Source organism: Manis javanica, chromosome 3 (genome assembly GCF_040802235.1).
Source record: "Manis javanica isolate MJ-LG chromosome 3, MJ_LKY, whole genome shotgun sequence".
In the NCBI taxonomy this organism is placed as follows: Eukaryota; Metazoa; Chordata; class Mammalia; order Pholidota; family Manidae; genus Manis; species Manis javanica.
Genome location: NC_133158.1, coordinates 77,826,191 through 77,841,079, shown reverse-complemented (window position 1 = coordinate 77,841,079; position 14,889 = coordinate 77,826,191). Strand labels below are relative to the sequence as shown.

At 39.4% G+C, this 14,889-nt stretch overlaps 1 protein-coding gene across 1 annotated transcript in view; it reads right to left on the bottom strand.

Moving 5' to 3' along the window:
• Positions 1 to 14,889, bottom strand: part of IMPG2 (interphotoreceptor matrix proteoglycan 2) — a 100,118-nt gene that overhangs the window by 74,376 nt on the left and 10,853 nt on the right. The window contains exons 3-4 of the mRNA XM_036998670.2: positions 14,437 to 14,603; positions 9,854 to 9,885 (exon numbers count right to left, since the gene is read on the bottom strand). Coding sequence (XP_036854565.2) covers positions 9,854 to 9,885; positions 14,437 to 14,603 — 199 coding nt within the window. The remainder of the gene's footprint in view (positions 1 to 9,853; positions 9,886 to 14,436; positions 14,604 to 14,889) is intronic.

Sequence of the window (14,889 nt, the reverse complement as noted above, 5' to 3'; positions counted from 1 at the left end):
AGAATATATTTGAAAATGACAGATCCGATAAAAGGTTGACATCCAAAATATATAAAGAGCTCACATGCCTCAACAAACAAAAAGCAAATAATCCAATTAAAAAATGGGCAGAGGAGCTGAATAGACAGTTCTCTAAAGAAGAAATTCAGATGGCCAACAGACACATGAAAAGATGCTCCACATCGCTTGTCATCAGAGAAATGCAAATTAAAACTACAATGAGATATCATCTCACACCAGTAAGGATGGCTACCATCCAAAAGACAAACAACAACAAATGTTCGCAAGGTTGTGGAGAAAGGGGAATCCTTCTACACTGCTGGTGGGAATGTAAATTAGTTCAACCATTGTGGAAAGCAGTATGGGGGTTCCTCAAAATGCTCAAAATAGAAATACCATTTGACCCAGGAATTCCACTTCTAGGAATTTACCCTAAGAATGCAGCACTCCAGTTTGAAAAAGACAGATGCACCCCTATGTTTATTGCTGCACTATTTACAACAGCCAAGATATGGAAGGAACCTAAATGTCCATCAGTAGATGCTTGGATAAAGAAGTGGTGGTACATATACACAATGGAATATTATTCAGCCATAAGAAAAAAACAGATCCTACCATTCGCATCAACATGGATGGAGCTAGAGGGTATTATGCTCAGTGAAATAAGCCAGGCGGAGAAAGACAAGTACCAAATGATTTGACTCATATGTGGAGTATAAGAACAAAAGAAATCTGAGGGAACAAAACAGCAGCAGAAGCACAGAACCCAAGAATGGACTAATAGTTACCAAAGGGAAAGCGAGCGACTAGGGAGGATGGGTGGGAAGGGAGGGACAAGGGCGGGAAGAAAAGAAAGGGGACATTATGATTAGCAAGTATAGTGTTGGGGGGGCACGGGGAGGGCTGCGCAACACAGAGAAGACAAGTAGTGATTCTACAGCATCTTACTATGTTGAAGGACAGTGACTGTGAACTTGGTGACAACTAGTCATTTTACAGCATCTTACTATGTTGATGGACAGTGACTGTGAATGGGGATGTGGGGGGACTTGGTGAAGGGGGGAGCCTAGTAAACATAATGTCCTTCATGTAATTGTAGATTAATGATATCAAAATAAAAAAAATAAATAAATAAAAATAAATTTAAAAAATAGGGAGTGTAGGATCACAGAAAGATGGTGGTGTGAGTAGTTCAGAGGAAATCTCCTCCCCAAAACATATATATTTATGAAAATACAATAAATACAACTATTCCTAAAAGAGACACCAGTGGATGCAGTACAACAGCCAGGATACATCTACATCTGTGAGAACTCAACATCACACGAAGGGGGTAAGATACAAGCTGCGGCCAGGCAGGACCCGAACGCTCCCCCACCCCAGAACCTGGCGGGAAGAAAGCAGTCAGAACGGGGAGGGAGTGAAAGCCCAGGACTGCTAAACAACCAGCTCTAGAAAATCCGCACCCGGAATGAAAACACAAGGTGCACAGGGTGCTGGATATTAAAGAAACGGAAAAGCAAACCCTGTGGGCAGGTCCACGCAACTGGCAACCCTGAGACAAAAGAAAAGCGAGTGCTTTCTGCAAGTCTTAAAGACACAGGGACCCCATTGCTGGACGAAGTTGCCCCGGCACACTCAGCCAGCAGCTGGGAATTCTGGGGAAACATAGGTATCCTAAACCCCAGGGAGGCAGTGAAGCTCTGAAGCCCCTCCCATCACTAAGCAGCCTGCCAGTCGTTCCTCCAACTGGCGTGGACCCCGACACACCGGCCCAGTAGCGGGAGAGTGGCAGCACGCACCAGGAGGTGAAGGCGTTGGAAGGGACCGGGAGCAGATGCATGCACCAACGGCACCACAAGGGACTAGGACAGGCTTGTGTGAGCCTGCAGCAGCGTGACCGAACAGCCCGGGTGCAGATCGCACACACCAGTGGCAGTGGAGCCAGAGGAGCCCGGTAGAGGTCCGCGCACACCTGTAGCGGAGCCAAAGGAAGCAGGCATGCTCCCAGCAGCCGCCCGGAATCCCAGCCCAACGCACAGCCACAGAGGCCAAACCCAAAGGCTGCTGTTATCACACAGCTGCCCAGCAGGGGTGCTGCTAGCACAGAGGACCGCACCTGGTGTGCCTGCCACTTACCGTAGGGCTCCGGGCTGCTCTGACGGACACCCCACCCACAGCAGCTTAGGGGAATAACCTGGTGGCTGCTCCAGGAGTTCAGGTAACTATCACAGGGAGCAGAGAAGGGCAAGGCATCCAGCAAGCAGGAAAGGACTTTCTTCTCCCAGCTGACACACCCACAACCTGCCAACAGCCACTGCTATCACCATGAAAAGGCAAAAAATTTTAGTCCAGTCCAAGAGAGTTACAACACTTGAGAAAGGATCTGCAGAGGCAGACTTAACCAGTCTCCCTGAAAAAGAATTCAAAATAAAAATCATAAACATGCTGACAGAGCTGCAGAGAAATATGCAAGATCTATGGGATGAAGTCCGGAGGGAGATTACAGATGTTTGGAGGGAGAATACAGAAGTGAAACTAACTCTGGAAGGATTTAGAAGCAGAATGGATAAGATGCAAGAGGCCATTGATGGAATAAAAACTAGAGAACAGGAATGCATAGAAGATGATGCAGAGACAGATAAAAGGATCTCCAGGAATGAAACAATATTCAGAGAACTGAATTATAGGGGTACCAGAGGAAGAAGAGAGAGAAAAAGGGATAGAAAGTGTCTTTGAAGAAATAATTGCTGAGAACTTCCCCAAACTGGGGAGGAAATACTTGCTCAGACTACAGAGGCACACAGAACTCCTGAGAGATGGGACCCAAAGAGTACAACACCAAGACACATAATAATTAAAATGGCAAAGATCAAGGACAAGGACAGAGTATTAAAGGCAGCCAGAGAGAAAAAAGGTCACCTACAAAGGAAAACCCATTAGCTATCATCAGACTTCTCAACAGAAACCTTACAGGCCAGAAGAAAATGGCAGGATATATTTAATGCAATGAAACAAAAGAGCCTTGAACCAAGGATACTGTATCCAGCATGATTATAATTTAAATATGAAGGAGGGATTAAACAATTCCCAGACAAGCAAAAGTTGAGGGAATTTGCTTCCCACAAACCACCTCTATAGGGTATCTTAGACAGACTTCTCTAGATGGGAGCACTCCTAAAAAGAGCACAGAACAAAACACCCAACATATGAAGAATGGAGAAGGAAGAAAAAGAAGGGAAAGAAATAATCATCAGACTGTGTTTATAATAGCTCAATAAGCGAGTGAGGTCAGGCAGTAACATAGTAAACAAGCTAACCCTGAACCTTTGGTAACCAAAAATCTAAAACCTGCAATGGCAATAAGTACATATCTTTCAATAATCATCCTAAATGTAAGTGGACTGAATGCACCAATCAAAAGACACAGAGTAATAGAATGGATAAAAAAAGCAAGACCCATCTTTATGCTGCTTACAAGAGACTCACCTCAAACCCAAAGACAGACACAGATTAAAAGTCAAGGGATGGACAAAGACATTTCATGCAAACAACAGAGAGAAAAAAGCAGGTGTTGCAATACTAGTATCAGACAAAATAGACTTCAAAATAAAGAAAGTAACAAGAGATAAAGAAGGACATTACATAATGACAAAGGGCTCAGTCCAACAAGAGGATATAACCATTATAAACATATATGCACCCAATACAGGTACACCAATAAATGTAAACCAAATACTAACAGAATTAAAGGAGGAAATAGAATGCAATGCATTCATTTTGGGAGACTTTAACACACCACTCATGCCAAAGGACAGATCCACCAGACAGAAAATAAGTAAGGACACAGAGGCACTGAAAAACACACTAGAACACATGGACCTAATAGACATCTATAGAACTCTACTTCCAAAAGCAACAGGATATACATTCTTCTCAAGTGCACATGGAACATTCTCCAGAATAGACTACATACTAGGCCACAAAAAGAGCCTCAGTAAATTCAAAAAGATTGAAATCCTATCAACCAACTTTTCAAACCACAAAGGTATAAAACTAGAAAAAAATTGTACAAAGAAAGGAAAAAAGGTTCACAAACACATGGAAGCTTAACAACACGCTCCTAAATAATCAATGGATCAATGACCAAATTAAAATGGAGATCCAGCAATATATGGAAACAAATGACAACAACAACACAAAGCCCCAACTTCTGTGGGACGCAGCAAAAGCAGACTTAAGAGGAAAGTATATAGCAATCCAGGCATATTTAAAGAAGGAAGAACAATCCCAAATGAACAGTCTAATGTCACAATTATTGAAATTGGAAAAAGAAGAACAAATGAGGCCTAAGGTCAGCAGACAGAGGGACATAACAAAGATCAGAGAAGAAAAAAATACAATTGAGAAGAATAAAACAATAGAAACAATCAATGAAAATAAGACCTGGCTCTTTGAGAAAATAAACAAAATAGATAAGCCTCTAGAGAGACTTATTAAGAGAAAAAGAGAGTCAACACACATCAACAGGATCAGAAATGAGAAAGGAAAAATCACAACAGACCCCACATAAATACAAAGAATTATTAGAGAATACTATGAAAACCTGTATGCTAACAAGCTGGAAAACCTAGGAGAAATGGACAACTTCCTAGAAAAATACAACCTTCCAAGACTGATCCAGAAAGAAACAGAAAATCTAAACAGAACAATTACCAGCAATGAAATTGAAGCAGTAATCAAAAAACTACCCACAAACAAAATCCCCGGGCCAGATCGATTCACCTCGGAATTTTACCAGACGTACAGAGAAGACATAACCCCCATTCTCCTTAAAGTTTTCCAAAAAACAGAAGAGGAAGGAATACTCCCAAACTCATTCTATGAAGCCAACATCACCCTAATACCAAAACCAGGCAAAGACCCCACCAAAAAAGAAAACTACAGACCAATATCCCTGATGAATGTAGATGTAAACATACTCAACAAAATATTAGCAAACCAAATTCAAAACTACATCAAAAGGATCATACACCATGACCAAGTGGGACTCATCCCAGGGATGCAAGGATGGTACAACATTAAAAAATCCATCAACAGCATCCACCACATCAACAAAAAGAAGGACAAAAACCACATGATCATCTCCATAGATGCTGAAAAAGCGTTCGACAAAATTCAAGATCCATTCATGATAAAAACTCTCAACAAAATGGGCATAGAGGGCAAGAACCTCAACATAATAAAGGCCATATATGATAAACCCACAGCTAACCTCATACTGAACAGCGAGGGGCTGAAAGCTTTTCCTCTGAGATCGGGAACAAGACAGGGACGCGCATTCTCCCGACTGTTATTCAACGTGGTACTGGAGGTCCTAGCCACAGCAATCAGACAAAACAAAGAAATACAAGGAATCCAGATTGGTAAAGAAGAAGTCAAACTGTCACTATTTGCAGATAACATGATATTGTACATAAAAAACCCTAAAGACTCGACTCCAAAACTACTAGAACTAATATCGGAATTCAGCAAAGTTGCAGGATACAAAATTAACACACAGAAATCTGTGGCTTTCCTATACACTAACAATAAACTAATAGAAAGAGAAATCAGGAAAACAATTCCATTCACCCTTGCATCAAGAAGAATAAAATACCTAGGAATAAACCTATCCAAGGAAGTGAAAGACCTATACCCTGAAAACTATAAGACACTCTTAAGAGAAATTAAAGAGGTCACTAACAAATGGAAACTCACCCCATGCTCCTGGCTAGGAAGAATTAATATCATCAAAATGGCCATCCTGCCCAAAGCAATATACAGATTTGATGCAATCCCTATCAAATTACCAACAACATTCTTCAATGAACTGGAACAAACAGTTCAAAAATTCATATGGAATCGTCAAAGACCCCGAATAGCCAATGCAATCCTGAGAAGGAAGAATAAAGTGGGGGGGATCTCGCTCCCCAACTTCAAGCTCTACTACAAAGCCACAGTAATCAAGACAATTTGGTACTGGCACAAGAACAGAGCCACAGACCAGTGGAACAGAATAGAGACTCCAGACATTAACCCAAACATATATGGTCAATTAATATTTGATAAAGGAGCCATGGACATACAATGGGGAAATGACAGTCTCTTCAACAGATGGTGCTGGCAAAACTGGACAGGTACATGTAAGAGAATGAAACTGGATCACTGTCTAACCCCAGACACAAAAGTAAACTCCAAATGGATCAAAGACCTGAATGTAAGTCATGAAACCATAAAACTCTTAGAAAAAATCATAGGCAAAAATCTCATGGACATAAACATGAGTGACTTCTTCATGAACATATCTCCCCAGGCAAGGGAAACAAAGGCAAATATGAACAAGTGGGACTATATCAAGCTAAAAAGCTTCTGTACAGGAAAGTACACCAACAAAAGAACAAAAAGGTATCCTACAGTATGGGAGAACATATTCATAAACGACAGATCTGATAAAGGATTGACATCCAAAATATATAAAGAGCTCACACACCTCAACAAACAAAAATTAAATAATCCAATTAAAAAATGGACAGAGGAGCTGAATAGACAGTTCTCTAAAGAAGAAATCCAGATGGCCAACAGGTACATGAAAAGATGCTCCACATCGCTAATAATCAGAGAAATGCAAATTAAAACCACAATGAGATATCACCTCACACCAGTAAGGATCGCCATCATCAAAAAGACAAACAACAACAAATGTTGGCAAGGTTGTGGAGAAAGGGGAACCCTCCTACACTGCTGGGGGGAATGTAAATTAGTTCAACCATTGTGGAAAGCAGTACGGAGGTTCCTCAGAATGCTCAGAATAGAAATACTATTTGACCCAGGAATTCCACTTCTAGGAATTTACCCTAAGAATGCAGCATTCCAGTTTGAAAAAGACAGATGCACCCCTATGTTTATCGCTGCCCTGTTTACAGTAGCCAAGATATGGAAGCAACCTAAATGTCCATCAATAGACGAATGGATAAAGAAGATGTGGTACATATACACAATGGAATATTACACAGCCATAAGAAAAAAACAGATCCAATCATTCGCAACAACATGGATGGAGCTAGAGGGTATTATGGTCAGTGAAATAAGCGAAGCAGAGAAGGACAAATACCAAATGATTTCACTCATATGTGGAGTATAAGAACAAAGGAAAACTGAAGGAACAAAACAGCAGCAGAAGCACAGAACCCAAGAATAGACTAATAGTTACCAAAGGGAAAGGGATTGGGGACAATGGGTGGGAAGGGAGGGATAAGGGTGGGGAAAAAGAAAGAGGGCATTACGATTAGCATTTATAGTGCGTGGGGGGCACGGGGAGGGCTGCGCAACACAGAGAAGACAAGTAGTGATTTTACAGCATCTTACTATGCAGATGGACAGTGACTGTGAAGGGGTATGTGGGGAGGACTTGGTGAAGGGGGGAATCTAGTAAACATAATGTTCTTTCTGTAAATGTAGATTAATGATACCAAAATAAAAATAAATAAATAAATAAATAAATAAATAAATAAATAATAAAAATAAATAAATAAAATAAAATAAAATAGGGAGCGTAGCCTTGTTTATCTCAGTGGATCCAATGTAATCATAAGGACCCTTAAATGAGAAAGACGAAGGCAGAAGAATGTAAGAGTGATGGAATGTGAAAAAGACTTGACCAGCCATAACTTGCCTTGAAGATGGAAGGGGGTCAAAAGCCAAGCAATGTGGGCAGTCTCTAAAGGCTGGAGAAGGCAAGAAAACAGATTCTCCCCTAGAAACTCCAGTAAGGAATGCAGTCACGCCAACACCTTGAGATCCATGTTAGATTTCTGAACTGCAGAACTCTAAGATAAATTTGTATTGTTTTAAGTTACCAAAGTTTGTAGTAATTTGTTACAGCAGCAATAAAATACTAAAATAAGAATCTCAATGCAAAGAATGTAAGAGAAATTGAAAAAATCATAAAAATTAATTTGATGGGCAATAACGGTTTTAATGGATCACTACAGTACTCAAGCTGGAGAAAGATGGGCTCTGTGAATTCTCAGCCCACTCCCATGGTTTTTCTCCCAGTGTTACCTAACCCCATAGTACCCCCTTCTAGCAATTTACCACACCTGGCAGTCTTCACTATATCCCACCCTGCTCTGCTCTAGTTTCATGGGAAGGATATATACTAAAATTCTTGAAGTTCACTTATATTTCAGTTCATACATATTGCTATTTTTATACAAACCTTATTTTCTAATAACAACGAATAATATTTTGAGTCCCCATTATACCTATTACAGACTGTCTTATCAATAAAAATATATGATACAGTCATTTTTACTATAATGGTTATTTGTGAATTTGTTTCAATGTGATTAAAGTATCAGGAAATAATTGGGCATAATGCAAATCTCTCCCTTACTTACATACAATTTCCCTGTGAGAAACACTAAGTGAATGCAGAAAACTGCACCCAGTTGAAGTGAGTCACATAAGAATATCAAAAACATGCACTACACCTCAAACATCTTCCACCTTCCCCCACCTGTTATGAGCCACATGAATCCTCATATGGTGTTACAACTATCCATCCTATTCAGATAACTCTCCTTCCACCACATGCCACTACCTTTCCAACATCCACTTCCACAAGCAGATTTCAGAGCTTCTTCCAGGCTAACTGCCATCTGTATTATCATATTCATACACTTCTTAACCAAATAAGATGTGTGAAATGTGCTACCATTTTCATTAGTTACAACCCTTAAGATTACTGGGATTGGTGGGACTCACTGGAGTATTCAGTCCCCTGCCTGTGTGTTGCAGTGACAATCATAAGAAATCTTCAATCTCTGCTTCAATGATGAAGAAACCAAACTCAAGAAACTGCATGGCCCCACATCTAAATAGGTGCTCAATCCAAGGCTCCAGAAGAGACTCAATGGCAGTATTAGCTATAGAAATGAGAAAGACCACACCAAGTCTCACTTCCCTCCTCTTTACCTGTGTTTGATTTAAAACCTACATATATACCCCACTGCTGCCCACATGTGTACTCCTACTATTGCCTGGACTTCACTGATGAGGCTGGATCTCTAGACAATGACCCACCTACTTCATTTTTTCAGTCTGTCTTTCCCTCTAATTTGAGGCAAAATTCTGGACTCTGACCTGGACTGTATGCCCCAGTGGTGCTTTTCTATACAGTCACCCACATGCTGGCATAATTTAGATGTACAAAGTATGGATAGACTTGGAAATCCTTAGCACCTATAGGCTCAAAATCCCTCTCATTTCATGTGCTTTGACTGCTACTGCTCAGGGACCAGACATGACATTAAACCCCCTAAGTCTAAAGGCCAATAGGTCCAAGAATCATAATACTGGAGAGTTCATCAAGGTTGTACTATTCCTATGTTTCAAGATCATAATCATGATTACTTAGTAAAGTGACCACCCACATCCTCCACATCATTTAATCAACTATCCTCTGCTAAAGTGTACCATCTCATAACAATTTTACTATTAGCCTATAAGCCTCAACAACAGTAGTCATTCCATATTTCATTTCCAGAAACCTATTTTCCCATCCAAGAGAGGACCAAGTTGGCCTCCTGGTAAGGTCAGACAGTAAACAAGCACAGAGGCTGTGGTAGTAGTTTTGAAAGGCAGGTGGCCCCAAGACAAGGAAAAGCATTTGGGACTTACCCACAGGCCTGGTCATTGCAGGAACTGGCAAGAAAACTGAAAGGGACCATTAAATTTGGGGTAAGTCTTGGAGAAGGTATAACACATCTCTGTTGCCAAACATGAATTTAGGGGGAAAAAAGACACTTACCTTCTTACAGTTTCTTTTGCATACATCAGTTTCTAAGGAAAATAAAGATATAAAAATAACTGTATAAGTTAATGACAGTTATTAAGCAGTAAATAAAATTTATTGCATAGAGAACACACATGCCCTAACATTCTAGAATCTATGTTGTTATTCCCTATGGTTAGACAAATAGTAAAAGCAAAGTACTAATGATGCCAAGCTTGTTTTGTGACTGAGGGACTATCTCGACAGTCTGTTTATGTGCCCAAAAGTTCCTGTGCTCTCTCTTAATGGGCACAGATTAGCACACTTTACCTGCTAATCATTCCGAAAAACCTATAAATTAGAGATTGGTAGACTTTTACATTAACCTTCCATAGATTAAAGTATTTCATGATCTAACATATTTATACAAACTCTTACCCTAGAATAATGTAAACATGAGGATAAAATAACTACTAAATATATTTCTCCAGAATTCGGACAAAAACATAAGTTGTATCAATCATTGAATTATTCCTCTGGGGCATTCAAAGGCAAACTGTCCCCAAGTTTCCTCTAAATCAGTGGCTCTAGTCTGAGACGAATATGATAAAAAGAACACTAACTTAGAATCAGAAGACCTAGCTTTAAGTCCCATTTTCTCTTGCTTAGCTATGGAGGCAAACTCCCTAATCTCTCTGGTGCTGGTCTTCAGTTCCCTCATCTGTAAAATGGAGATACTATTACTTAAATAACTCTCATGATATTTATAAATAACTCACTGCTACTCTATCTACAGAGTCTTCTAGATAATCTCACACATTCTTATGGTTTCAATTACTACCTCAAGGCTGGTGATTCCTGTAGCTATATCTATAACCCAAACCATTCTCCTTAGCTTCATAGCTAAATATCAATCAATTTACATTTCACAGATGGCTCAAACAACACAATCAAACATGAACTAATTCTCCCACCTAACAATGACAAAGTTTCTTGTCTGCCAGACTTCTTTGCCATAGTCCTCCACGCTAGAAACTGGGAGATTTCCTGGGCCATTCCTTCACCCTACCATACTCCCATTCACTCCCTCACGGAGTCCTATGAATCTTTCTTCTTACCTATGTCCCTCCTACTCCCTTTCTCTATTTCATGGTGTAAGTTAGGACTCTCATCCCCTCAGGCCTGGAGTGGTGACCAGTCTCTCTGACACAGTCTTGTCCCCTCTAATCCATCCTATGGTATACAGAAACCATAACGACCTTTTAAAAATTCAAAACTGCAATCAGCCCCTGTGAATAGCCTACTTACAATCCTTCATGATTTTCTATCATCAGGAGTTAAATCCAACCTTGTTAAAGTATCCACTCTTCCAGTCTGATCTCCTGTCACCTCTTGGTCTACCTTTCTGATACACTGGCCCAAGCCATTCCCTACAAACACATGGCTCATGCTGTCTCTTCTGTCTAGAATATCCATCCCAAACTCCTCCTCATTTAGCTAACATGTACTTGTTATTTAAGACTCAATCTAGGCAACACATCACCCTCTTTGTCTGAATGCCCTACTAAATAATAGTAGAAAGTATATTTCCTATGCCTTCAAATATTAAATCACTGGAAGTCCCACTGGCAAAAGAAACCTTCCAGTGTAACACCACAAGAGGCTGTTGTTATGGTAATACTAACTCTGCATCATATATATTTGCTGCTCTACAGGCTAATCCTATCAATCATTGAATTGTGGACACACAGAGATGAACAACGCTGACATAAATCTGTACATATATGTGTGTATGTGTATTTAATTAAATAAGTAATCCATATTAACCACTGCAATTTGCAAACCTGGTAACAATTGGGAAGGGAGGCTCAACCATATAGGGGTAAGAACATAAATTTTGGGAAAGAGAACTGGGTTTGGATTTAAGTGCCAATACATCCGGTTTTGTGATCTAGGATAAGGAATTTAATAAGTCTGATGCTTAATGTTCTCAGTATAAACTGGGGACATTATTTCTCCTTGTACAGTTGCTGTTTATGAGATACAAGGTTTTCCATGGGCTTAATACATGGCCTGAACATGGCAGATATTGCACATAACGTAACTACTCTCATAATTATTAATTCTGAGCAGTTAAAAATGTTTCAGAAGAAAAATATATATTACCTTGGCTTAAAATGTAAGGTGTCATGATTAAAAGTTGAGTTCATTCTAAAACACACAAAAGCCTGCACACCTTCAAAATGTTTATAACCCTGCAAAATTTGTCTTGGGTCCACCCATGTTTACCAGACCATCCTTATTTCTCTAACTTGCCTCCAATTTGTGAGATCATTCCTTTGAAGGAACAAATGTTAAAAGAAATTAGTAACATGCCTCTACTAGTAACACAATTTTTAAAGTAGAAAAACTAGGCCAATATACTGTATTACTTTAGGATGTTCTAGTCTAACATCAAACTAAGAAGCTTCTATACAGCCAAGGACACCATCAGTAGAACAAAAAGATACCCTACAGTATAAGAGAATATATTCATAAATGACATATCTGATAAGGGGTTAACATACAAAATATATAAAGAACTCACATGTCTCAATACCCAAAAAGCAAATAACCCAATTAAAAAATGGGCAGAGGATGTGAACAGACACTTCTCTAAAGAAGAAATTCAGATGGCCAACAGGCACATGAAAAGATGCTCCACATCACTAATCAGGGAAATGCAAATTAAAACCACAATGAGGTATCACCTCACACAAGTTAGAATGGCCAACATCCAAAGACAGACAACAACAAATACTGGCAAGGATATGGGTAAAGAGGAACTTCCTACACTGCTGGTGGAAATGTAAATAAGTTCAACCATTGTGGAAAGCAGTATGCAGGTTCCTCAAAAAACTAAGAATAGAAAGACCATTTGACCCAGGAATTCCACTCCTAGGAATTTACTCAAAGGAAACAGGATCTCAGATTCAAAAAGACATATACACTGCTATGTTTATCGCAGCACTATTTACAATAGCCAAGACTTGGAAGCAACCTAAATGTCCATCAATAGATGAATGGATAAAGAAGATGTGGTACATATACACAATGGAATATTATGCAGCCATAAGAAGAAAACAAATTCTGCCATTTGCAACAACATGGATGGAGCTGGAGGGTATTATGCTCAATGAAATCAGCCAAGTGGAAAAAGACAAGTACCAAATGATTTCCCTCATTTGTGGAGTATAACAATGAAGCGAAACAGCGGGAACAAAACAGAAACAGACTCCAAGCAGGAACTAGCAGTTACCAAAGGGAAGGGGTGTGGGAGGGCGAGTGGGGAGGGAGGGAGAAGGGGATTGAGGGATATTATGATTAATACACATGGTGTGGGGGGAATCATGGGGAAGACAGTGTAGCACAGAGAAGACAAGAAGTGACTCTATATCATCTTAATACGCTGATGGACAGGGACTGCAATGGAGTGTGTGTGGGGGACTTGATAATATGGGTGAATGTAATAACCACAATGCTGCTCATGTGAAACCTTCATAAGATTGTATATCGATGATAACTTAATAAAAAAAAGATGTGCTAGTGTAATTTTATTAAGACCAAAAAAAGTAGCTCAGTTATTCAGTCAATAATTTTTTCCTCAGTCTCTCTAAAGTATATAATACTTAGCACCAGTATTTAAATACCTTCCATAAAGCTTCTACATTGCAACAAACAGGAAAAAAGACATCGCAGCTATTGCTTATAAATTTTTATTTCAACAATTATCTACTACATATGTACTTTATCATGGGAATGCATAAGTGGACAAATATTGTATAATTTTTGTCCATCCCATAGTCTAAAAGAGGAATTAGTATACATAAAAACATATACAACAAATAATAATGAAATATAAAAAGTACATTAAAGAATGAATAATTATGAGATTTCAAAGAATTGTGGGAATAAAATCTGCTAAGCTGGGGGTTGATTCCTCACAAGAGAGGTTACATCTGAACTGAGGACATTTAAGACTTGAACACATGGACAAGAAGATATGAGGCATATCAGATAGTATGATCAATTTACCATATATTTCTAAATTTCATTTTCTTGCCATGAATATATACATACTACTTAAAAAGAGGAAGATGGGCAGGTAATTTGTCTATATGCATGCTATTTACTTTTGGCTAAGAAGAAACAGTCTAAAACAAAGAAAACAAGTAAGCAAACTCATTAATTAGAATCATACTTAACATTTTTTCAGTGAACTATACCTATCTTAATTAGATAGGTATAGTTAGTCTTAATTAGTCTGGTAACATGCAAAACTTTGGAAGAATGTTTGACCCTCACAGATTTATATTCTTAGCCAAAATCTTTGCTGAGTGTTATTTTCAAATATACATTTATAAGCAAGCCTGAAGCTCTTACTGAGTTAACATTGTTTATTATAAAAGCCAGAGCTAGGGGTTCAAAGACCCGGGCACACCCTCCGGCAGCTCACTCCGCCTAATGCAATAAGAGTGAATACAGGGATGTGGTGTTTGCTCCTTCTGCCTTTAGGCCTCAGCTGTGTAGACACACTCCTACAACAGTCCAGCAATTCTTTCTCTTGTTGCTGTACTTACCTTCGTAATTAAGTCTCTGTGTTCCACAGACTGACTAAAGTTTGTGCCCATTTCTAATACAGTTGTGATTCCATCCTCACACAAATTCATCCAGTAATGATATTCGTCCTGCCCAGGAAGTCGATCCCAAAAAGTCCTGAAGGCTTCCCAGACAGCTTCCTGACACACTGGAAAACAGACAGAGAAGTGTTTTTATTGAAGCAAATGCACTTTGGGGTTCTCACAATGATCATGGAACTGTTTATTCAGATTTCCAAAGCAGTCTTGCCACAGTGTACTTTCTGTAGGGACATGGGCATGATTCTCCGTCAGAGCCCTTCTGTTTAAGTATGTCTCATTTAAACTTTTCATATCTGAAGAGAATTTGTACTTCCCACTCCCTTCCCTTGCAAAGGGAACTGAGGCAGGATTTTTCCCCATCTCTTAAAAAAAAAATCCATGTTTACGCCTTAC